At 40.7% G+C, this 24,869-nt stretch overlaps 1 protein-coding gene and 1 pseudogene across 12 annotated transcripts in view; one reads left to right on the top strand and one right to left on the bottom strand.

Annotated features, from left to right (window-relative positions):
- The window catches only part of CFAP70 (cilia and flagella associated protein 70), a 134,474-nt gene that overhangs the window by 107,622 nt on the left and 1,983 nt on the right, over nucleotides 1-24,869 (bottom strand). For 4 of the 11 annotated variants that reach the window (XM_078345557.1, XM_054242303.2, XM_054242306.2 and 1 more), the window contains exons 2-7: nucleotides 22,311-22,413; nucleotides 20,971-21,157; nucleotides 11,906-12,004; nucleotides 11,639-11,718; nucleotides 8,092-8,271; nucleotides 5,005-5,187 (exon numbers count right to left, since the gene is read on the bottom strand). In XM_078345557.1, coding sequence (XP_078201683.1) covers nucleotides 5,005-5,187; nucleotides 8,092-8,271; nucleotides 11,639-11,718; nucleotides 11,906-12,004; nucleotides 20,971-21,157; nucleotides 22,311-22,373 — 792 coding nt within the window. In that variant the 5' untranslated portion in view covers nucleotides 22,374-22,413. Of the gene's footprint in view, nucleotides 1-5,004; nucleotides 5,188-8,091; nucleotides 8,272-11,638; nucleotides 11,719-11,905; nucleotides 12,005-20,970; nucleotides 21,158-22,310; nucleotides 22,414-24,179; nucleotides 24,306-24,869 lie in introns of those variants that run through there. The other 7 variants (XM_078345559.1, XM_078345560.1, XM_078345562.1 and 4 more) reach the window with 4 other exon arrangements.
- On the top strand, nucleotides 20,251-20,885 carry LOC100390424 (host cell factor C1 regulator 1 pseudogene; annotated as a pseudogene). The gene has a single exon (XR_008475258.2). The product of XR_008475258.2 is annotated as a host cell factor C1 regulator 1 pseudogene (transcript).

The raw sequence follows: 24,869 nt of genomic DNA, 5'->3' as shown, positions 1-24,869 counted from the left end.
TGACAGAGTGAGACCCTGTCTAAAAAAAAAGAAACAAACAAAAAAAGAGACATCTGGCATTGGTACTATTTTAAAAGTAAATTCTTACAATTCTTACATAGTTTACATGGGTTAGCACTTAGCCATTGTCATTGTTGTTTCACATGCTTTCCTAGTGACTGTAATTTGCAGCCAGGGTTAAGAATTAATTATTTAAACCAAAACATAAAATATAATCTGAATATCTAAAATAAAATGTCTGATCTAAATTAAAATATACATCTAAGAAAAGTATGAACTTTTTTTTGAGATGGAGTCTCTCTCTGTCGCCCAGGCTGGAGTGCAATGGCATAATCTTGGCTCACTGCAACCTCTTTCTCCCAGTTTCAAGCTATTCTCATGCCTCAGTCTCCTGAGTAGCTGAGATAACAGGTGCCTGCCACCATGCCCGGCTAATTTTTGTATTTTTAGTAGAGACGGGGTTTCATCATGTTGGTCAGGCTGGTCTTGAACTCCCAACCCCATGATCTGCCTGTCTCAGTCTCCCAAAGTGCTAGGATTACAGGCATAAGCCACTGCGCCTGGCCAAGTACTAATTTTTACTAACCATAATGATGAGAAAAGATACTGCACAGTGTTTCACCAATAGTGTTAGCCTCATCTCTACTATTTTAAATATTTAGAGTCAGACAATGAAAAATAATTCGACCATCCCCATTTAACAAATTATTCTATTAAATGTTTCCATCAGCGGATTATCAGCTAATTCAAGAAATATCTGCAAGTGTGCCATATCATCTTCTATGTCCTTCACAAATTTATGTGTTCATTAATATAATTAATAAGTATATATTAAAGTATGTCCATACAATGTCACATTATACAGCAAGTAGAAACAAAGAAAAAGAGTGAGACTGCTCTTTATGTAATGTGGAAAAATCTCCAAAATACACCACAAAGTAAAAGCAAGTTGCAAAGAGTATGTGTAAGTATGCACTCTTTACATTTGTGTAACAAAAATGATGGGGAAAGAATGCATGTATGTATTAGTTAGTGCATATATGTCTGTCTGATTAAACACTTTATACACCCAGTTTAAAAAACAAAAAACAGGCTGGCTGCAGTTGCTCGCACCTGTAATCCCAGCACTTTGGGAGGCTGAGGTGGGTGGATCACTTAAGGTCTGGAGTTAGAGACCAGCCTGGTCAGTATGGTGAAATCCTGTCTCTACTAAAAACACAAAAAATCAGCAGTGCCTGGTGACATGTGCCAGTAATCCCAGCTACTCAGGTGGCTGAGGCATGAGAATAGCTTGAACCCAAGAGGCAGAGGTTGCAGTGAGTGGAGGTTGTGCCATTGCACTCCAGCCTGGGTGACAGAGTGAGACTCTGTCTCAAACAAACAAACAAAACATTAATAACTTGAAATAAAGCAAAAATAGCAGTTTTTTCCCAACAGATTCTAGTTCCAAAAATAACAAAACTTTGAATACTTCCTGAAAATCTGGATATCATAAAGAAAAGTACCATTATTGGCCAGGCACAGTGGCTCACACCTGTAATCCCAGCACTCTGGGGGGCTGAGGCAGGTGGATCACCTGGGGTCAGGGGTTCAAGACCAGCCTGGCCAACATAGTGAAACCCATTCTCTACTAAAAATACAAAAATTAACCAGGTGTGGTGGCAGGCACCCGTAATCCCAGCTACTTGGAGGTGGGAGAATCACTTGAACCCAGGAGGCAGAGGTTACAGTGAGCCGAGATTGCAACATTGCACTACAGCCTGGGCAACAGGAGCAAAACTCCATCTCAAAACAAAAGAAAGACAGAAAAGAAAAGTACTTTTATCCCTAATGTTTATTATGCTGATGTCTGAAGATATTTTATAACCTTTGTATATCTGAGAATCAATCGAAGAAACCTGCAGTTTTGCCATGAATAGGTTAATGTAAATGGGGTAACGTTGGCAATTTTGTGTTGTTTCTTATAAATACACTTGACCCTTGAACAACACAATTTGAATTGTATGTTTCCACTTAATGTGAATCTTTCTTTTTTTTTTTTTTTGAGACAGAATCTTGCTCTGTTGCCCAGGCTGGAGTGCAGTGGTGCAATCTTGGCTCACTGCAGCCTCTGCCTCCTAAGTTCAAGCAATTCTCGTGCCTCAGCCTCCCAAGAAGGTGGCACTGAGAAGCATGCCACTATTCAAATTTGAATTGCATGGGTCCACTTATACATATGTGAATCTTTTTTTTTTTTTTTTTGATACAAAGTCTTGCTCTGTTGCCCAGGCTGGAGTGCAGTGGTATGATCTCAGCTCACCACAGTTTCTGACTCCTGGGTTCAAGCAATTCTTGTGCCTCAGTCTCCCGAGGAGCTGGGATTCAGGCACATGCCACCACACTGGCTAACTTTTGTGTTTTTAGTGGAGATGGGGTTTCACCATATTGGCCAGGCTGGTCTCAAACTCCTGCCTCCAGTGATCTGCCCAACTTGGCCTCCCAAAGCAGGGGGATTACAGGCATGAGCCACTGTGCCTGGCCCATTTTAAAACCAAATATGGATAAAAAATACAGTATTTGTGAGATGTAAAACCACACTTATGGAGGGCGAACTTTTCCTATACATGATTTCTATAGGGTTGACTGCAGCACTTGAGTATGCACAAATTTTGATATATGCAGGGGTCCTGGTAACAATCCCACAAGTATACCAAGGGATCACTATCTTTTTTTTTTTTTTTTTTTTGAGACAGAATCTCACTCTGTCACTCAGGCTGGAGTGCAGTGGCACAATCCTGGCTCACTTCAACCTCTGCCTCCCAGTTCAAGTGATTCTTGTGCCTCAGTCTCCCAAGCAGCTGGAAATACATGCACGTGTCACCATGCCCAGCTAAGTTTTGTATTTTTAGTACAGACTGGGTTTCATCATGTTGGCCAGGCTAGTCTTGAACTCCTGACCTCAGTGAGGCGGAAACTTGCCTCAGCCTCCTGAAGTGCTGGCCTCACAGGCATCAGCCACTGTGCCCAGCCAAGATGACTATACTTATTTTTTATTTGGTAAGCCAATCCTTCTGAAGTCTGACTTTCTTTCGCAATTTGCAAGGAAAGCTTTTCTTCACTTTTCTAAATGCTTCTTTTGACTTATGCATTTGCTTTTATATGTGTAAGAAAGTATCTAGAAGGAAACACAGGAAACTGTAATAAAGGTGACTACTGTCACAGAATCCTTGAACTGCTTTTCCAGCAGAAAACCTCTGTGGTTGGTGGCACCTTTGCCCAACTTTTGCTTGGGCCTGCTGGACTCATTTCACCCACTCAGCCTTGGCAGGCTGTGCTAGGTTTATGCTACCGGCCTGGATCCCATATGATCATGGGGTCTGGCCACTATGCACAGCCTGGCATGCTGGCTGCAGCAGGGCCAGCAGCTCCAGGCACAGCACAGGTGCTAACTCCTTGCGTGGCTGTGGCTGAACCAGGCATCTGCTGACAGCTTCCATGGCTGGCACTGGGGAATGCGGTAGTGCCAGAAACCGAAGAGCCCCAAGTGTCATAGCCCTGGCTCAGGGAGCTCCTAGGTCTGGGCTTCCTGAAGGACTACAGCTCTTCTCTCTTTGCCTTGTCACCTACAATGTGGTGAGCAAGGGTTTCAACCCTGTTTGTGTTACAGCTCTTTCAGCCTCACCATTCAGCAGGTCCTGAGTTCTTGCCCAGTGTCCAGGAAGAATGAGTTACACAGACAAGTGGAGGGTGAACAAGGCAAAGAGGTGCTTTACTGAGCAACAGAACAGCTCAGATGAGACTCACTGAGTACTGGTAGCTCCTCTCTGCAGACAGGTTGTCCTGATGAGTATCCAGCTCTCAGAAGAGAGGATACCCACAGTGGGTAGCTCCTCTCCACAGCAGGTCATCCCATTCTTTGCCTGAGTTTGGCTGAGTCCTGCATTTTTATGGACTTCAGAGGGGAGGAAGTAGATACTGATTGATCCATGGGAGGCCATGGGTGAGCCCAGAAAAAGCACCATAAGTTCTCATTCCGGTCCACAGAACTAGCAGCCTGGTCCCCAGACCTCAGGCAGTCCCTGGCCTGAAGGTGGGGTTACACTGGGAACCTGCCCCTTTTTGCCCAGGAGCCTGTCTGCCTCCTGCTGCCATCCACAGCACCCTGGTTGTTCATGCCAAGGGGCACCTGCAGGCCCATGCCAAGCTGCCCTCAGTGTCTCCTCGGACTTTCTCCCATGCTCATGGGTGCCCAAAGTCTGGAGGGAGACCGAGGCAGCAGGGGGTTCGTGTGTCAGTGCTGGCCTGAGTGCATGCACACCTGGCCAGATTGTGACAGCACCCATGCTTGGCCACAGCTTTGCTCTGAAATTGGAGCAGGCACTGGGAATGGGCAGAGATCAGGCAGTGGGAGCACACACTTCCAAACCTATGGGGGCAGGAGGGCTTCCCAGCCTCCAAGAGTGCAGAAATGCCTGGGTACGCAGCTGTTACGTGGCTGGGCAGCTGCAGCTGCACATGGGCGGGTGGGGCTCCCACTTCTTCCCGGCTCCTGCTGGCTCCATGGAGCGTGTAGACCCAGCCGGGCCTCCCCAATTGCAGCCAGCATCATGGCAGGGGCTGCTCCAGAATGGCTACTGCTGCTATCACTACTAGGATAATGAGATGGGAAGGAATTAGAAGGAAGAGACATAAATAGAGGAACACTTTCACTGCATATATCTTAGTTTTTAATTTTGACAGTGACTGATAATTACCTATTCATAAATAAATTTAAAATAAAACAGTTTTAGCAACAGGATGAGGGGAAAAAATAAAGGTACATTTGATATAAATTATTTTGTTTGCTGTACTTAAGAAGTCAGAGATATTTGCATCAGAATTAGATAAGTGTTTTATATTGGCATGTAATTGTTTTATTTTGACAGGTGGCAGATATATATAAACTATAGTGGTTCACAAAATGTTTTACCATCTGTCAGTATACTAAATTTATCACAAAAACCTGTACATCAGGCTGTCTCTCACCTCAGGATGGTTGAGTTCTCCATCTTCTTCTTCATAGGGACCACCAATGATGAATGCATCAGGAATGTTATTAGCTCCTGGAGCCAGAATGTTGGCAATTGGCCACTTTTTGGGCCGGGGAACAGGTTCTCTTTCCCCTCCAAGCTTCAGAGTTCCATTCTTAAATAAAATGGGATAGTCTTTCTACAGAAATAAATACCATACATCAGGAAAAATTATAAAAAACTTTGAAATGGACAAAAAGATTACTTAAGAGTATTTTCAATGGTATGCTAAGTGTTATCAAACATACCCTTCTATAATTAATCTGATTCTAGAGAGGGGCCTGTGCCCTTCATTGCCTTTGTACTATTTTATAATTCTGTAACTTATAAACATTTGATAATGATGCAAATTATTCTTGTTCATAAATATGCACATATAGTTTGTCCAGTGGCAATGTAACTAATTACTGCCCTGGAGCTAATGACAAGTTTTGAATTACTGGTAAATTAATTTCAGCATTCCATATGCCTATATACTCCTTTGAACTCGTTGTCACATTTTACTGATTCCCTCACTAATTAGTTAAACAAAATCTTGGACCAAATCCTGTGTTATTTATGCTTATATGAGAGTTCTGTTTATACCTGCTTAAAAGTTATCCTTTAGAAAACAAACCAAAATATGGCAAGGGGCTAAAAATACAGGCATTGTCATGTCTTATATCTTATCCAAAGTATACTTGCAGTAAAAATGGGTAAAATAGGGCCGGGCGCAGTGGCTCACGCCTGTAATCCCAGCACTTTGGGAGGCCGAGGCGGGTGGATCACGAAGTCAAGAGATCGAGACCATCCTGGTCAACATGGTGAAACCCTGTCTCTACTAAAAATACAAAAAATTAGCTGGGCATGGTGGCGCGTGCCTGTAGTCCCAGCTGCTCGGGAGCCTGAGGCAGGATAATTGCCTGAACCCAGGAGGCAGAGGTTGCGGTGAGCCGAGATCATGCCATTGCACTCCAGCCTGGGTAACAAGAGCGAAACTCCGTCTCAAAAAAAAAAAAAAAAATTGGTAAAATAGATAAGTAGGCAATTTATAAAAGGGGAAATTAGAAAATCCAACATTTAAATAAAAACATGCTACATTTCATTAATAATCAGTAAAATACACATGAAAACAATGAGATATCAGCCAGGCAAGGAGGCTTAATGCCTATAATCCCAATATTTTGGGAGATAGAGCCAGGAGGATCACCTGAAGCCAGGAGTTCAAAACCAGCCTGGGCAACACAGCAAGACCCCATTTTGACAAAAAAATTTAAAAATTAGCCAGGTGAGACGGCATGCACCTATAGTCCCAGCTACTTGGGAGGCTGAGGTGAGAGGATTGCTTGAGTCCAGAAGTTCAATCTATGAAAGTGTAATCTATGATTGTGCACTGCACTCCAGCCTAGGTGATAGAGTGAGACCCTGTCTCTTAATAATAGATAGATATAGAGATATATAGATAAAGAACAGGAACAAAAAGTTTACTGGAAAAGAAATATAAATGGCCCTTAAAAGAAGTTTCCAAATGCCCATCAATGATAGACTGGACAGGAAAAATGTGGCACATATACACCATGGAATACTATACAGCCATAAAAAACAATGAGTTCGTGTCCTTTGTAGGGACATGGATGAACCTGGAAGCCATCATTCTCAGTGAACCGACACAAGAACAGAAAATCAAACACTGCATGTTCTCACTCAAAGGTGGGTGTAGAACAATGAGAACAAATGGACACAGGGAGGGGAGCATCACACACTGGGGTCTGTGGCGGAACTAGGAGAGGAACAGTGGGGGGTGGGGAGTTGGGGAGAGATAACATGGGGAGAAATGCCAGATATAGGTGATGGGGAGGAAGGCAGCAAACCACATTGCCATGTGTGTACCTATGCAACAATCTTGCACATGTACCCAAAAACCTAAAATGCAATATTTTATATATATATATAAAACGTTCTATTTCCAACACTATAGCAAACTAAAGTACAACAGACCCTTCGTCAGCAACAAACACATCAACATAATCGATAAAGTAAAACAGCAACAACAACAACAAAAAAGTTTTCTTTTATCATATAGCCAAGGCCAAAAGAAGTAAATGAAAGTCTAGGCTGGGTGCAGTGGCTCACGTCTGTAATCGTAGCACTGTGGGAAGCCGAGGCAGATGGATCACAAGGTCAGGAGTTTGAGACTAGCCTGGCCAATATGATGAAAGCCTGTCTGTACTAAAAATACAAAAATTAGCCCGGTGTGGTGGCAGGTGCCTGTAGTCCCAGCTACTCAGGAGGGTGAGGCAAGAGAATCGCTTGAACCTGGGAGGTAGAAGTTGCAGTGAGCCGAGATTGCACCACTGCACTCCAGCCTGGGCAACAGGGTGAGACTCTGTCTCAAAAAAAGGAAGTTTAAAAGTGCCAGAACGGGCAGCAGCAGCAACTCAATACCCAAGGTATAAGGTCATGGGCTGATGCTGTACCAACAGAGGAAATGTCCCAATGTCCCAAGAACCTCATAAGCCCTCAGCAAACTGAACAGTTGCTACACAACTCTAGTGGGTCATTCACATACATGGCCCTGGATATAAGACAAGTGGAAGTGTTAACTGAATATAAGCCTTTTAGCAAGCAATTTAGAAATCTCTATCAAGAGCCTAAGAAACTCCATATCCAGTCATTCCTATATATAGAAATTTGGCCTAAGAAAGTAACATAGAATTAAGAGAAAGTTTTGTTTAATAAAGTAATTGTACAAAATCTATAAAATGTACACATAAAAATAATCTATAAGGAAATACACCAAAATTGGCCATTTTAAATGTCTTACATATTTTCCACCATATATTTATATAAATTATATTTAAAGTACAATATAAAATAAATATGTAAATCATAAACATTAAAATCTGTATATAAAACAGAAATAAACTTTATTTTTCAAGCCTAAAATAAATCTCAGCCATTAGCAAAGTAGTGCTTTGAATGAAATCTTAGAGGTGAGGAAGAGATGGCTATGTGAGTGCAGACATGTTTGAATCTCTATAAATATCCGGCAGTAGGGCTTTACCTCTCCAACTGATGGCACTTGCAGACCGACCATATAGTTCTGCCCAGGACCTGTTGGAATGAAGGATTCAGGCACAGAGTAAGCAGCCTCCAATGTGATCTTCAGTAGATTGCCCCCTGAGATCTGGGCTGTGGTCAGTAAAGGTTCTGCCACTAATACTTTAACTTCAAGACTGCACTGCTGTAAAAGAATAAAATTATGCAGCATTTTGAAAATTGCCAGAGGTCTTCCTTTTTTCATTAACTCATTTGAATCTCATATCACTGTTCAAGATAAGAAGGTAAAGCTTATTTCCATAAACTGAAATAATATTCTCTAGATCCCACGATTTAGAAAAGATAGAGCCAAGAAGAGAATCTTATCCCTAAACTAAATCCCTTCCCACTCTACCATTCTGAGGTAAAGTATATAGATAAATACATATAAACAGGAATTGGAAGATACAATCGAAATGTTGGCTGGGTGTGGTGGCTCACTCCTATAATCCCAGAACTTTGGGAGCCGAGACAGGTGTATCGCCCGAGATCAGGAGTTCAAGATTAGCCTGGCCAACATGGTGAATACCCATCTCTACTAAAAATACCAAAATTAGCCAGCCATGGTGGTGTATGCCATGTAGTCCCAGCTACTGGGGAGGCTGAGGCTGAGGCAGGAGAATCACTTGAACCCGGGGAGGCCATGAGCTGAGATTGTGCCATTGCACTCCAGCCTGGGCAATAAGAGTGAAACTCCATCTCAAAAAAAGAAAAAAATGAAATGTCAATAGTAGTTGCACATGCGTGAGATTAGATGCTTTTTTGGCTAGTCTATATCTTATGATTATTTTTGTAATTTAAATAATGCTCTGTAATAAGAAATTTTTTTCAAACGGTTATGTATATATTCCACATAAATAGGTATAGACATATATGTGTATATCTCTGACATTTTCACTCAGGACATGTACAAAGTAGGTTTTAAATGTGTTTTGAGGTCAGGCAAGGTGGCTCATGCCTGTAATCTCAGAACTTTGGGAGGCTGAGGCGAGAGGATCACCTGAGGTCAGGAGTTCAAGACCAGGCTGGCCAACATGGTGAAACCCCATTTCTACTAAAAATACAAAAATTATCTGGGCATGGTGGTGCATGCCTGTAATTCCAGCTATTTGGGAGGCTGAGGCAGGAGAATGGCTTGAACCAGAACCTGGGAGATAGAGGATGCAGTGGGCCAAGATCACGCCACTGCACTCTAGCCGGAGCTATAGGGCAAGACTCTGTCTCAAAAAAAGAAAAAATATATAAAAATTAGCCAGGCACGGTAGTGACTGCCTGCAATCCCAGGTATTCAGTAGGCTGAGGTAGGAGAATTGCTTGAATCCAGGAAGTAGAGGTTGCAGTGAGCTGAGATCATGCCATTGCACTGCAGCCTGGACAACAAGAGCAAAACTCCGTCTCAAAAAAAAAAAAAAAAAATTGTGTATAGAATGCTAGGCACTTTGCTACATCACTGGGGATATAAAGACAAAGAATATATAGTTCCCTTCAACATGGAACTCATGGCATAGTGCCATGATCTATGTGAAATCTATACTAGAGACCTGTACAAAATGGTGTCAAGGACACCAAGGAGGAAGTGAATTAACTATTTGGCTGGGCTGACAGTTACAGGATGACTATCGTTTAAAACCTGGATTAGCAGAGGAAGGAAAGAGAAATAATTCTAGATAAAAACAGTTTATCTAGGCTGGTCCAAAGGTAGTGAGTTATCTCAATTGACTTTTCCCAGTCAGTTACAGATCAAATTTTTTGTTTGCTTCTTTCCCTGCTTCTCACTACTGCACTTGACTAGTCTTAGAAGGAAAAATAGTCTATGTAAAGGGGGATTGGAACAGTATGGTATCTTCCATTTAGGTATATGTAAGTAATTCAGGATTCTGGAACTTGAGGTATTAATATAAGGAGAGGAATAATGGAAGATGAGGTTAAAGAGAGAGGCTCCCATCATAAAATACACTAGCCAGGCGCGGTGACTCACGCCTGAAATCCCAGCACTTTGGGAGGCCAAGGCGGGCGGATCACGAGGTCAAGAGATCAAGATCATCCGGGCCAATATGGTGAAACCCCGTCTCTACTAAAAAATAAAAATTAGTTGGGCGTGGTGGTGCACACCTGTAGTTCCAGCTACTCAGGAAGCTAAGGCAGGAGAATTGCTTGAACCCAGGAGGTGGAGGTTGCAGTGAGCTGGGATCATGCCACTGCACTCCAGCCTGGCAACAAAGCAATACGCTGTCTAAAAAAAAAAAAAAGATGCCTTACGCCTGCTAAGCAATCTGGACCTGGACCTTAACTTGTAAGCAGTGGGTGAATCCATGAACTACACAGTACTAAGTAGGGGAAGAGATGAGATCAGATTCACTTTTTAATCACTGTGCAAGCCATGGGAAGATTGAACTAGCGGGAGGCAAAGGTAGGCACAAGACTACTTTTTTTTTTTTTTTTTTTGAGACGGAGTTTCGCTCTTGTAACCCAGGCTGGAGTGCAATGGCGTGATCTCGGCTCACAGCAACCTCCGCCTCCTGGGTTCAGGCAATTCTCCTGCCTCAGCCTCCCAAGTAGCTGGGATTACAGGCACGCGCCACCATGCCCAGCTAATTTTTTGTATTATTTAGTAGAGACGGGGTTTCACCATGTTGACCAGGATGGTCTGGATCTCTTGACCTCGTGATCCACCCTCCTCGGCCTCTCAAAGTGCTGGGATTACAGGCTTGAGCCACCGTGCCCGGCGGCACAAGACTACTTGTAACCATCCAAGTGAGAGATAATAAGGCAAAAAAAGTAGGAATGAATCCAAAAAGGAAACCTAAAGACACTTAGAAGATGGAAAAGGCAGGATATGATGAAAGGCAGATTTGAGGACTGGATGTAGTTAGGGTCTGAGGGAACAGTCATAGACGTAATTTAGGTTCTATGTTCCATGATTTAATGGATGGGTGATGCCACTAGTCAAAAAACTAAGATAAAAGGAAGAGTAGGTTTCAGGGAAAACACTGAGTTCAGTTCTGGAATGTTGAGTTTTAGGTGCCTATGGGATAACATTATAGAGGTATATAGTAGGTGCTTGCAAAGTCTGACATTCTAGAATTCCAGAAATGGGCCTGGGCTGGAACTGTTGGATTAGAAATTTTCAATGAGAAGCATGCTACCATGCCCTAAAGTATATGAGACGCTTTCATATACTACGTGATCCATCAGGACATAGCTCAAGAGTTATTTCCATGGTTAAGTCTTCCTTGCCTCTACCCGTGGACAATGTAACTGATACCTGCTCTGTGCCCATGTGCCTCACTCCACCATTTAATCACACTGGGTTATAATCTATGATATACAGATTGTGGGCTTTCAAAGTAGGACTCAGCCTTATTATCTTTGTTTCCCAGAATCTAACGCTGTGTGTGCTGTGAAAAGAAAATGCCCAATACATTACACTCAACCAAATTGAACCTTAATAGCAGACAGACTTGTTAGATTGAATGGCAGGCTAAAATGTAGAGAGCTAAAACTCTGATTACCTTAGCACTTGATCTAGGAGTCTCTAAGGGCGAGCCCTGCACAGAGTGCAATGGAACTGCTGTTTGAAATGAACTCTGTCCTGCAAAAAGAAGCCCATGTTGAGCCAAAGAAGAAAGGGTTAAGTTAGTGCGATTGCAGGCAGAGATAAATGTGCCCACTTTTCCCCTCAAATCCCTCAAATTCATTGAGGCTAATTTTTGTATCTGTCTGGGGCTAAATTTTATGAGCTTTCCCATTTCCACTTTTCGGCAAAGCATACATCTGACCTTCCAGTAAGGGAAGAAGATCCACCACAGCTTGACCAAGAATTAAGGTCTTCTCTTCTTTCTGTTTCTTTTCCTTCGGTAAAACTTCAGTCACAGTTACTAGAAAAATCAAAACAAAGAAAATGAGACATTTAAAACTCATCCATCCAATAACCAGGGTGCAACAAACAAAGCATTGTCAAAGATATATAAGTTTAAAAAAATAAACTTGAAAGTAGAGAAGGCACCAACATCAGTGACTTTTGGTGGAAAATACTGGACTACTTCAGTGACTTTTGAACTTTTTGCCTGCAAGTTATAATAGAAATGGGTTTTAGATCATAATCACATACATGCATGTGTATAAAAGGAACTGATACATACAGTTATATAACAAAGCTTCATATAATATTAATCTTGACTAGGTCAAAATCCTTAGGCATTTTCTATTCTATTTCATATAGACAAAATTAATGGTCATAATGCCCATCAATTGATTTTAGGAATGACCAACAAAGTTACAATCTGAAGTTTGAAAAACACTGCTCTATCTTGTATTTATCCCTTAAGCTTGGGTCAAAAAAAAAAAAGAAAAATGAAAAACACTGCTCTAGATCTCCCCATATTGCCTCCTATAAGGCTTAACAGATTTTGGAGTAATCCAGTAGCATTGTATGTACAATGTTTTTCACTACAGCATTACTCTGTATGCTTAACACTTAAATTTCAGTACACAAAGCAGAATAGTATAACAACTACCCATATAACCATAATCTAAATTTAACAATTTTTTTGCTTCATCATATGTAGCTTTGTTTGCTCAAATACTTTATCATATTTGCTTTGTTTGCTGAAGTACTTTTAAAATAAATTACAGACATCGTGACATTTTACTCCTAAATACCAAAGTATATAAATCCCCAATAAGACATTTTCCTAGAAAACCACAGTTTCCACATCTAGCAAGTGTGTGATAATAGCATTAAATAATTCCTTAATTCATCTAGTGTCCAGTTTATACTTAACATTTCCCAGTTATCCCCAAAATTATTTTATAGCTGGTCTGTTCAAACCAGAATCCACTCAAAGGCCACTTGTTGCATTTGGTTGTCATGTTTCTTTTCATTTATAACAGTCCTTCCTTTACACATACTTTTTCTCTCAAATATTTCTCTCTTTCATTGAAGACACCAGGCTAATAGTTACATAGAATGTCACATCTTCTAGATTTGTCTCATTTTATTCCTCATAGTATTTTATTTGTTTCTCAATTCCTATGTTTCCTACTTTCGTTCAGCTTTAGCGTTTTCAGCAAGGATAACAGAGTTTGATAACACATTTACCTGTGTGGTATGTTATCAAATTCTGTGATCTTTGTAATCTGACAGATGAAAATAGCATCTAAGCATAAGTTTATTTTTTGTATTAGAGTCAGGTTGAAATTTTTTCCATATATTTAAGGACCAGTTATAGTTCCTTTTCCATGAACTTTTTGTATTCCTTTCATATGTTTTGTATACTTTTCCATTAGATTCTTGCTCTTATCAATATGTAAGAGCTCTTTAAAGGTAAATTTGCCTTCTGTACTGAAATTAATTGCAAATTGTATTCCAGTTTGTGGCTTATCTTATGGTTGCTTATGTAAAAAATACATATTTTTCTTCTGTGGTTTCTACAGTTGTGAAATACTTACAAAGGTTTATCACTGATTATTTTAATTCCAGGATTTCTTATGGTACTTACATGGTTTAATTTTTGACACATATTTTATGCAGCTGGTATTTATTTTGGTGTTTGTTTATTTTTTGAGATGAGGTCTCACTCTGTCACTTGGGCTGGAATGCAGTGGTGTGATCTCAGCTCACTGCAACCCCTGCCTCAAGGGCTCAAGTGATCCTCTCACCTCAGCCACTGGAGTAGCTAGGGCTCACTACTGCACACAGCTAATTTCTGTATTTTTTAATAGAGACAGCTTAGCCATATTGCCCAGGCTGTTCTTGAACTCCTGGGCTCAAGTGATCTGCCTGCCTCAGCATCCCAAAGTGCTGGGATTATAGGCATGAGCCACCATGCCCGACTTTGGTGTAATTTTAAGACTGGTTACATTTTTTTCCCAGATAGCTACCCAGGTGTCCCCATACCTTTGGTTACATAATCCATGTTCCGCCTTACCCCCATTGATTTGACATGTCATCTTAACCATATGCTAACTTACTAGAAGTACTGACAACTACATCTGGACCTTCTAGTCTGTTTCAATGATCTGTATGTCTATGCATGTCCCAGTACTACACTGTTTTACTATGGTTTCATGTTTTTCTAACATGTAGGACTAATAATCCTTCTTTTCAGAATCTCCTGATTATTTTTTACTTAAAAAAATATTTTCTATAGAAATTTGATAACATTTTAAAATGTTGGCTGATTTACAGAGATCACATTCAATTTATAAATAAACAGGAAAAATTACATCTTTAAAATATTGAACATTCCTAAGAACATGGCATACCTTGCTGTTGTTCAACCTTCAGTTCCCTCAGTGGCATTTTCTTTACCATTTATTTGAATCAAGGGCCAAATAAGGCCACACATTGTTAATTAGTTGCTATCTCTTAAGTCTCTTTTATTCTATAGGTTCCCTTTCCATCTCTTCAAATTTTTTCCCATCTTTCTTTTACTTTCTTTCTTTCTTTTTTTTTTTTTTTTTTTGAGACAGAGTCTCGCTCTGTCACCCAGGCTGGAGTGCAGTGACACTATCTTGGCTCACTGAGACCTCCACCTCCCTGATTGAAGCAATTCCCCTGCCTCAGGCTCCCAAGTAGCTTGGATTATAGGTGCACGCCACTACACCCAGCTAATTTTTATATTTTTAGTAGAGATGGGTTTTCACTATGTTGGCCAGGCTGGTCTTGAACTCCTGACCTCAGGTGATCCACCTGCCTCAGCCTCCCAAAGTGCTGGGATTACAAGTGTGAGCCACTGCACCCGGCTGGTTTGTGTTTTATAAAGAACTGTTCCTTTTAGTTGTCAAGTTTACATGCATAGGGTTGTCCATAATATTGCCTTATTACCCATTTAATGTCTACAGGGTTCAAGTTGTTATTCCATTTTACTCCTAATATTGGTAATTTCTTTTCTTTTTTGCCTTTTCTTGGTTAGTCTTCCTAGAAGTTTGCAAATTTCATTGACGTCTTCAAATAACCAGCTATTTGTTTCATCTATTTTTTTCCATTGTTTTTCTGTTTTACATTTCATTGATTTCTGTTCTCGTCTTTATTATTTTTTCTTGCTTTTTCTTGCTTTGGGTTTCTTTTGCTCTTATTTTTCTAGATTCTTGAAATGGGTACTTGATTGGAGACTTTTCCTTTTTCCTAATGTATTCAGTTAGTGCTATAAGTTTTCTCAGCACTGCTTTAGCCATGTCAACAGGCTTTGACATGTCATATTTTCATTTCAATTCAGTTTATTGTATTTTTTATTTCCCATGACATGTCCTCTTTGACTCATGGATTATTTAGAAGTTTGCCTTTTAGTTTCTTTTTGTTGTTGTTTAGAGACAGGGTCTTGCTCTGTCACCCAGGCTGGCATTCGGTAGGATGGGACCATAGCTCATTGCTGCCTCACAGTGGGCACTTAATCAGAGACTATTATTTATTTCCCTTGAGACTTCGTTTTTGACCCATGAATTATTTTCAAGTGTCTTTTAGTTACCAAGTATCTGGAGAATTTCCTACTATCTTATTGACTTCTACTTAGATGCTACTGCTGTCAGAGAACACATTCTATATTATTTAAATTCATTTAAACTTGTTGAGGTTTAGCTTATGGCCCAGGATGTGATCTTGATATATGGTTTGTGGGCTTTTGAAAATAATGTTATTCTACTATTGTTAGATGTTCTATAAATATTGATTGGATTATGTTGGTTAATATCATCACTGAGGTTTTTTTCTATCCTTGCTGATTTTGTCTTCAGTTATTACATAAATTGTTGAGAAACGGGTGTTTAAGTCTCCAACTATAATTGTAGATTTATCTATTTCATTGATCTATTTTTCTGACAGTTGTATCAGGTTTTGCTTCACATTGTGCAACTGTTTGGTGCATACCCACTTAGAAGTACAATATCTTCTTTGTAGATTGACCCTTTTATCAATGAATGTGTCTGTGTCTGATTATTTTCTTTGCTGTGAAGTATACTTTGATGCTCATATAGTTACTTTTGATTTCCTTTACTAATAAACGTAAATACTGCCTTAAGTATTTACTTTGAACCTGAATATATGGTTATATTTTGAGTTTCTTGTAGACAGCAAAGTTTTTAAATCCACTCTCTCTCTTAGTTGGTGGGTTTTGTTTTGCTTTGAGGTAGGGGCTCACTCTGTCACTCAGGCTGGAATGCAGTGGCACAATTTAATGGTATATTTACTTTAATTATTAATATAGTAGGGCTTAAGTCTGCTGGGGTTCTTTTGTTTCTGTATTTGTCCTGTTTTTCATTTCTCTGCTTTTTCCTGCCTTTCTGTGCATTACTTGAACATTTTCTAAATTGCATTTTATCTCTAATATTTTGACTATATCTCTTTGTACAGAATTTGTAGTTGTTGCTCTAGGTATTACATTATATGTACATTACTTTTCATAGTCTACTGTTGTCACCATTTCACCAGTTTGACTGATATATAGATATCTTACTTCCCTTCATGTCCCTTTATCCTCCCACTATAACTGCCTTAAGTATTTTCTCTATGTACATTTCGAATCACATCACACAGTGTCATGTTTTGTTCCAACTGTCGAACACAATTTGGAAAACCCAAGAAGGAAAGCTTACTTTATTTATCCAAATTTTTCCTTACCATGCTTTCTTCTTTTCTGCTGTTCCAAGGTTACTACTTCCTTTCTGTTTAGGGAACTTCCTTCAACTTCCTCTTTGGGTAGGTCTGTTGGTGACAAATTCTCTCTTTTCTTTCACCTTAGGATGTGTTGACTACCCTTTTGTATATGAAGGATATCTTCTCTGGGTATAGGATTCTGGGTTGACAGTTCTTTCTTTCTTTTTTTTTTTTGAGATGAAGTCTCACTTTGTCACCCAGGCTGGAGTGCAGTGATGCAATCTTGGCTCACTGCAACTTCCGCTTCTTGAGTTCTCCTGCCTCTGCCTCCCAAGTAGCTGAGACTACAGGCATGTGCCACCATACCCAGCTAATTTTTTGTATTTTTAGTAGAGATGGCATTTCACTATGTTAGCCAGGATGGTCTGAATCTCCTGACCTCATGATCAGCCCGCCTCGGCCTCCCAAAGTGCTGGGATTACAGGCATGAGCCACTGCACCTGGATGACAGTTCTTTTATCATTGAAAATATTGTGCCACTTCTTTCTGACTTCCATGGTTTCTAATGAGAATCTGACGTCATTCTGTTTTCCCATGGCTGCTTTCAAGTTTTCTATGCCATTTGTTTTCATGAGTTTCATTACATTTCTTAGTGCAGATTTCTTTTGGTTTATCCTCCTGTTGGAGGTTTGCTCAGCCTCTTTAATCTGTAGGCTTATGTTTCTTGTCAAATTTGGGAAGTTTTAATACATTACTTATTTGAATACCTCTTCAGACCCATCCTCTTTCTCCTTTCCTTCTAAGACTCTGATGTTATATTGCTATGGTCCCACAGGTCTCTAAAGCTCTTTTCATTTTTTTTTAGTCTATTTCTTCTCTATTGTTAAGACTGGGTAATTTCTACCTTCCTGTCTGATTCTTTCCACTCTATTCTCCATTATGCTGTTATGCCCATTTACTGAGCTTTTTCTATCAGTTACTGTATTTTTCAGTTCTAAACTTTCTATTTGGTTCTTCTTTGTATTTTCTATTTCCTGAGACTTTGTTTCTTTGCTGAATCTATTTTCTCCTTTGTTTCCAGCATGTTTATAATTGCTCATTTAAACATTTTTATCATGGCTTCTTTAAAATCATTGTCTTGCCAGGCACAGTGGCTCATGCCTATCATCCCAGCAATTTGGAAGGCCGAGGTAGGTGGATCATGAGGTCAGATGGAGACCATCCTGACCAATATGGTGAAACCCTGTTTCAACTGAAAATAGAAAAATTAGCTGGATGTGGCAGTGCATGCTTATAATCCCACCTACTCGGAAGGCTGAGGCAAGACAATTGCTTGAACCTGGGAGTCAGAGTTTGCAGTGAGCTGAGATTGCACCACTATACTCCAGCCTGGCAACAGAGTGAGACTCTGTCTCAAAAAAAAAAAAAAAAAAATCATTGTCTCATAATTCTAACATATCTACCATCTTGGTAGTAGTGATTATGTTTTAATTTATTATTATTATTATTACTCTGAAGACAGGGTCTTGCTCTGTCACCCAGGCTAGAGTGCAGTGGCACGATCTCAGTTCACTGCAACCTCCGTCTCCTGGGCTCAAGCAATTTTCGTGCCTGAGCTTCCCGAGTAGATGAGATTACAGGTATGCATCACCACACTCAGCTAGTTTTGTATTTTTAGTAGAAATGAGGTTTCACCATGCTGCCCAGGCTGCTCTTAAACTCCTTGGGCTCAAAGTGATCTGCCCACATTGGCCTCCCAATGTGTTGGGATTACAGGCATGAGCTACTGCACCCATACTTTATGTTTTTTAATTCAATTTCAGATCTTCCAGTTCTTGGAATGACTTATAGTTTTCAGTAGAAACCCAGACTTTTCCTATTATTATGAATCTCTGGCTCTTACTTATACCTTCTGCTTTAGCTGGCTTTTTCCAACACCACCCCAACAGGAGAAAGAAGGAAATGCTGCCTCATTACTGCCAAGTTGGGGTGAAGTCTAGGTTCCCTACTCAGCCTCTGCTGATGCCTGATGGGGGCAGCTCCTCATGACTGCTGAGTAGGGGATCTGGAGCCCTGATTCTTAACTTGGTTTCCACTGATACCACAGTGGGTGTGGACTCATTATCCCTGGATGATAGTGAAAGTTCTGACTCTAAACTAGGCCTCCTCTGTCACCACTCCAATGGGAAGTGAAGGGGCATCTTGTTGCTGACAGTTTGGGATAGAAGTCCAAGATCCACATGGTCTCCATTAACATTATGGGGGATAGAAGGGGACTTATTACTAGAGGGGATGAAAATACTGGCTCCCTACTTGGTCTTCTCTGATATCACTAGGGTAATGGAGAACCTCATTTTTGAGCTTTGTGAGAGTGGAAGTCTAGGCTCTCCACTCAGCTTGATTGAGGGTGGGGGCTACCATTTTTTCCTGTGGTGTTTGCTGGAGTACAGCAGTTACTGTAAAAATCTTTTCTGGCTTACTAGGCTGCCCCTTTGATAGTCTTTTGGCTAAACAGAGCAGACTTTTATCAGCCTTTCTTTCTTTTTTTTGGTCTGTGTCCATTCGTGTCTCCAGGTTGCCACCTTCTTCAGCAAGAAGTCTGGGATATATAAGGCAAAAAGAAAACCCAAGGAACTCACCACTCTCATTCCCCAGGTCCCAAGTCTCCTTCTCTCTACCTTTCAGAGTCTTTTACGTTTGTTTTATATATAATGTCCAGGGTTTGTAGCTGTACTGAGTGGGAGGAATAGAGAAAAGTACATTTATTCCAACTTCTCAAAAGTTGTTTTTAATCCTTTTAATTTCTAATTAATGTGCTTAAGATTATAAATGTACCTCTAAGTACAACTTTAACTATATCCCACAAATTTTTATATTTGGTGTTTTACTGTTGATCTTTTCCAAATGCTTTGCAATTTTATGCTTTTTTATTTGTCCCATGAATTATTCATAAGTATGTTTTTAAATTTCAAAATGGTTTTTGGCTATCTTTTTGTTGTTGGCTAATTTTGTTGATTGTTGTATTTTGGCAGAAAAGGTGGTCTGCATGCTATTGATCCATTGATATATGGTAGGATTTGCTTTACAGCTTAGAATATAGCCAATTGCTATTATATAAATGTTCCTCCTGTGTTTTAAAAGTATATAGTTCTTTAATGGTTAGTACAAGCCTATGATTATTCCTAGTGAAGACTCTTTTCTTTACCCAGGATCTAGACAGAAATGCTGATAAACAGATTTTTTTTCCTAGTCCATTCTTTTTGAGAGACTTAACTTGTGATGAAGAGGTAGTCCTAGGCTCTATTTCTCCACCAACAGCAGCCAAAGCTTTTCTGTCCTTGTGAGAGCATTAAAATCCAATCTCCTAGGTTCAGGAGTACTGCCTTCTCCCTGCACACCTCCACTAACATATACACACCAACGGCAGCTGTTCAAGATTTCCGGTTTTCAGTTCTTGCACTGCTTCTGGGAACAAAGGAACTACCCTTTCTTTATTGTGATTTTAGTTACATGTTTAAAAGAATGTTTTAGGCCTCCGTCGCCCAGATCCCACCCGCAGGACCCCAAAACCCAATGATCCTGGAGCAGGCCTTGGAGCGAGGCCCGCAGGGTGGGGCCCAGCGCTTCCCGCGGGCCGCCTTGGGGGTGACTCGCGGCCTGGACGCTAGGGAGCCTCTGCGCAAGCAGTTTTTGTCTGAGGAGAACATGGCCACCCATTTCTCTCAACTCAGCCTGCACAATGATCACCCCTACTGCAGCCCCCCATGACCTTCCCCCCGGCCCTGACCCCACTCAGGAGCTCTTGCTCTGAGCTGCTTCTCTGGCGATACCCTGGCAGCCTGATCCCTGCAGCCCTCCGGCTGCTGAGGCTGGGGGACATCCCCAGTCCCTCCTACCCCTCGACCCCAGCTGGGGACATAATGGAGCTCTGAGTGCTAGTGGACAGCGCCCCTCCCAGCTTCCTTCTTCCCCACAACAGAAGAGACCAGCGACTCCCGCAAAGGGACAAGGAGCCTCCCTCTCCTCCAGACCAGGCACCAAGACCTTCCCTCAACAGAGGGCTCTGAGCCCAATGGAGCTCTGGGATGAGAGGGTGGGAGCATGGGCAGGGAGGCATCCCACCCCCAAGAACCGAATAAAGATTGCTGAGCAAAAAAAAAAAAAAAGAATGTTTTAGTTCTGCTTTTTGCATTCAACATGATAAGGAAGAAGGCAATCAAGACACTGATTTTTAGAACCACAAGGACTTACAGAACACAGGTTTGTGAGCGAGGTCATCTAAAGTGATTCCTCCTTCAGGATTAAACTCAAAACTGCTAGTGAAATTGTATTTTGCAGTTCCTTCTGGAGAAACAGTAATTTTTGCAGAGTCTCCCAGAACCACTTGATTGAATTCTGCACGAATAAAGGTAACTGGAGTATCTCCTTTAAAACCTTTCTGTTGGCAGAAACGCAGCACTTTACAAATATATTCAAATAGAGAATTTTCCTACACATCTGGCAGCCTATTTTGATTTGGGCTAAATAGCATTTTTCATTTTTTCCTAACAAGCCACATCACAAAACAAAATAAATAGGTAGAAATATCATTAAACAAATCTAGTTTTACTTAAATGCAACATTCCATTTAAGTGCTGTTGTTGGGATATTGAAAATAATATTTATTGTTTCACCTGATAATAAAAGTATGCTGAGGAACATTTTTAAAAGAAAATTACCTGCAATCTTACTTTAACATGTAAGCACTATTAACATTTTAGAATATATTTTCTAGTGTTTTTTTGTGAATATATGGATGTACATATGTGTACCCATACATGCACATATATATTCATTTTTATACATATATTTTAAAACAAAGTGGAGCTCATTAATTATATCCTCTTTTGGAATGATCTTTTTAAACTTAATATACAGAATATTTTCCCATTTTATTATACTCCTAATTTTTAGTATATCACAATGTTGTTCTCTTTTTTTTCTTTTTTTTTTTCTTGAGACGGAGTCTCACACTGTCTCTCAGGCTGGAGTGCAGTGGCATGATCTCAGCTCACTGTAACCTCTGCCTCCCAGGTTAGAGTGATTCTCCTGCCTCAGCCTCCCAAGTAGCTTGGGATTACAGGTAGCTGCCACCACACCTGGCTAATTTTTACATTTTTTTTAAGTAGAGATAAGGTTTCACTATGTTGGCCAGGATGGTCTCAAACCCCTGACCTCATGATCCGCCCACCTCAATCTCCCAAAGTGCTGGGATTACAGGCGTAATCAAAAAGAATTAATCACAAGGGAAACTCTGGAAGAATTCAGATCCTTCTCAGGAGAAAGGAAAAAAAAATTTATGTGAACTGCTGTCTATGGAAACTAAAACCACTGCTTCTTTCACCCTGTTAATATTCAGATTGCCAGGCATTTGAGGCACACAATAATGTGACTTGGAGATTATAGACTAACAATAAGGAACACTGAGGTGAAAGGCCACTGCTATGTAAAGCCAGAAGATTTGGAGGTAGAGGAGAATGAAGCAAAATTCCATTCCTTCTGCAGGTACTCCCAAAACTAAGGATTTTGTGAATTTCCAAAAGTAACTTTACCAAATCATATCCCTCTGTCACAGTGATCTGCACGAGTCTGCCTGTTGATGGCACTTGCTCCATATCACCAACTGGGTAAAGTCCCTCCGGTTTTCTTTGGTCTCTGTAAACAGAATGAATGAACCTATTCCCTCATATACCACAGCTGCACAAGTACCCATATTCCATCATAACCAGTATCAGGGAAAACCTAAGGAAATGCCATAGTCCAGTGCTGTTTTATTCCCCACATCCGACCTTGGCTGCTGGATAGGCAGTGCTTTAGGGAGCTGGTCACAAGGATGATTTCACCAGTTAGTGCTAAAAAGATGTTTATACAGGTAACTAACCCATGAAGCACAAAGTATCACAAGACAAAGGAGGAACACCTCAACCTCCCATCCCCTACATTGGGTGTCCCTAGCTCCCCAGCTATGAACAAGTACCAGCCTGTGGCCTGTTAAGGACTGGGCCGCACAGCAGGAGGTGAGCAGCAAGCAAGCAAACAAAGCTTCATCTGTACTTACAGCCACTCCCCATCACCTGCATTACCACCTGAGCTCTGCCTCCCGTCAGATCAGCAGCAACATTAGATTCTTACAGGAGTGTGAACCCTATTGTAACATTTTGCGTGCAAGGGATCTAGGTTGTACGCTCCTTATGAGAATCTAATGCCTGATTTGTCACTGTCTCCCATCACCCCCAGACAGGACTGTCTAGTAGCAGGAAATCAAGCTCAGGGCTCCCACTGATTCTACATTATGGTGAGTTGTATAATATTTCATTACATATTACCATGTAATAAAAATAGAAATAAAGTACACAATAAATGTAATGTGCTGAATCATCCCAAAACCATCCACCCTGCCCCCAGTCTGTGGAAAAATTGTCTTCCACAAAACTGGTCCCTGGTGCCAAAAAGTTTGGGGACTGCTGACCTACATCCTTCACAGTGTTCTCTGGTAATCCTTTTTTTTTTTAAAAATCTGCAAAGTGTCCTTCTAAGATTATTTAACTTCTCAGTTTTACAAAAATATATTTTGAGAGCAGGACAGAAGCAATCACGTAAAATGGTAGTCCATTGGAAAAGGTCTTGATATATTTCTTATTTAGTCAGATATACTGTCAGTTTTACAATACTAAGGAAACAAACAAATTCAAAAATAAACTGGATATTTGTTTCTTTAGAAAAGGTCTTTTATTTATTTCTTTTTTGAGGGTCTCACTCTGTCACCCAGGCTGGAGTACAGTGGTGCGATCATGGCTCACTGCAGCTTCAACATCCCAGGCTCAAGTGATCCTCCCACCTCAGCCTCCTGAGTAGCTGGGACTATAGGCATGTGGCACCACACCCAGCTAATTTCTGTATTTTCCATACATAAGGGGTTGTATGTATTTTCCATACATAAGCCACCATGCTGCTCAGGCTGGTCTTGACGCCGAGGCTCAAGCAATCTGCCCGCCTTAGCCTCCCACAGTGCTGGGATTCAAAGGCATGAACCACTGTGCTTACTAAAAATTAGGTCTTCTTTTCTTTTCTTTTTTTTTTTTTTTTGAGACGGAGTTTCGCTCTTGTTACCCAGGCTGGAGTGCAATGGCGCGATCTCGGCTCACCGCAACCTCCGCCTCCTGGGTTCAGGCAATTCTCCTGCCTCAGCTCCCTGAGTAGCTGGGATTACAGGCACCCGCCACCATGCCCAGCTAATTTGTTGTATTTTTAGTAGAGACGGGGTTTCACCATGTTGACCAGGATGGTCTTGATCTCTTGACCTCGTGATCCACCCGCCTCGGCCTCCCAAAGGTCTTCTTTTCTAATTCAATTCAAACATTTACAGAGGACATACTATGCGAAGCGTATTTGGTGATACAAAAAAGAAAACAACATCTTACAGCTTTCAGACTTGATAATTATTCTGCCTCTTCTCAGTTACTCCAGCATTTTTTCAGTCACCTAAAAGTCTCAGATCACTTGTTCAAAAACATGTTTCTGGGCCTTTTCAGTGTTTTCATGGTACTGACAACTTCTTTGTCAAATGTACATTCGAAATGTCCTTTTGTAGCAGTCTTCTTTCCTTTTCAATAATATGGCATTAGGCCTTCAATACCCTTCTGCTAGACTGTAACAAAAGCCTCCTAACTGGTAACTCTGATTCCAGTTTCTCACTCTAATTCATCCTGCTTCTGTCAGAACTGCTCACTGAAAAAACATTAAGCTTGGCACCATGGTGGGTGCTGAGAATACAAGAGATAAGATGTGAACTCTCTAACCTCAAAAATTTAAAATCTAGTGAGAACGAGAGACATGTAACTAGACTGGGAGTCATAATCTGTGTGATAGGTACTCTGACAGAGGAAAGATGGAGGAGTGAAACACACAGGAGGGAAGAGGGGGTGAAAATTAACTTTTTTTCTCTTACAAACATAAGGAGTGAAGCAAAGAAATTAACTGATTACAGCCAGTGTACCAGGTGTGCTTCACATGTATTATCTTACATGTAGCCTCCCTTCTAGGTGATTCTTAAATCTCTATTTGAGTGAAAAAAACTGAGTTTCAGAGAAGTTTGTTATCTTATCATCAGT

The sequence above is a fragment of the Callithrix jacchus genome, chromosome 12, assembly GCF_049354715.1.
Source record: "Callithrix jacchus isolate 240 chromosome 12, calJac240_pri, whole genome shotgun sequence".
Classification (NCBI taxonomy): Eukaryota; Metazoa; Chordata; class Mammalia; order Primates; family Cebidae; genus Callithrix; species Callithrix jacchus.
Note: the sequence above shows the minus strand (reverse complement) of the source record. Positions and strands in the feature narration are given on the sequence as shown.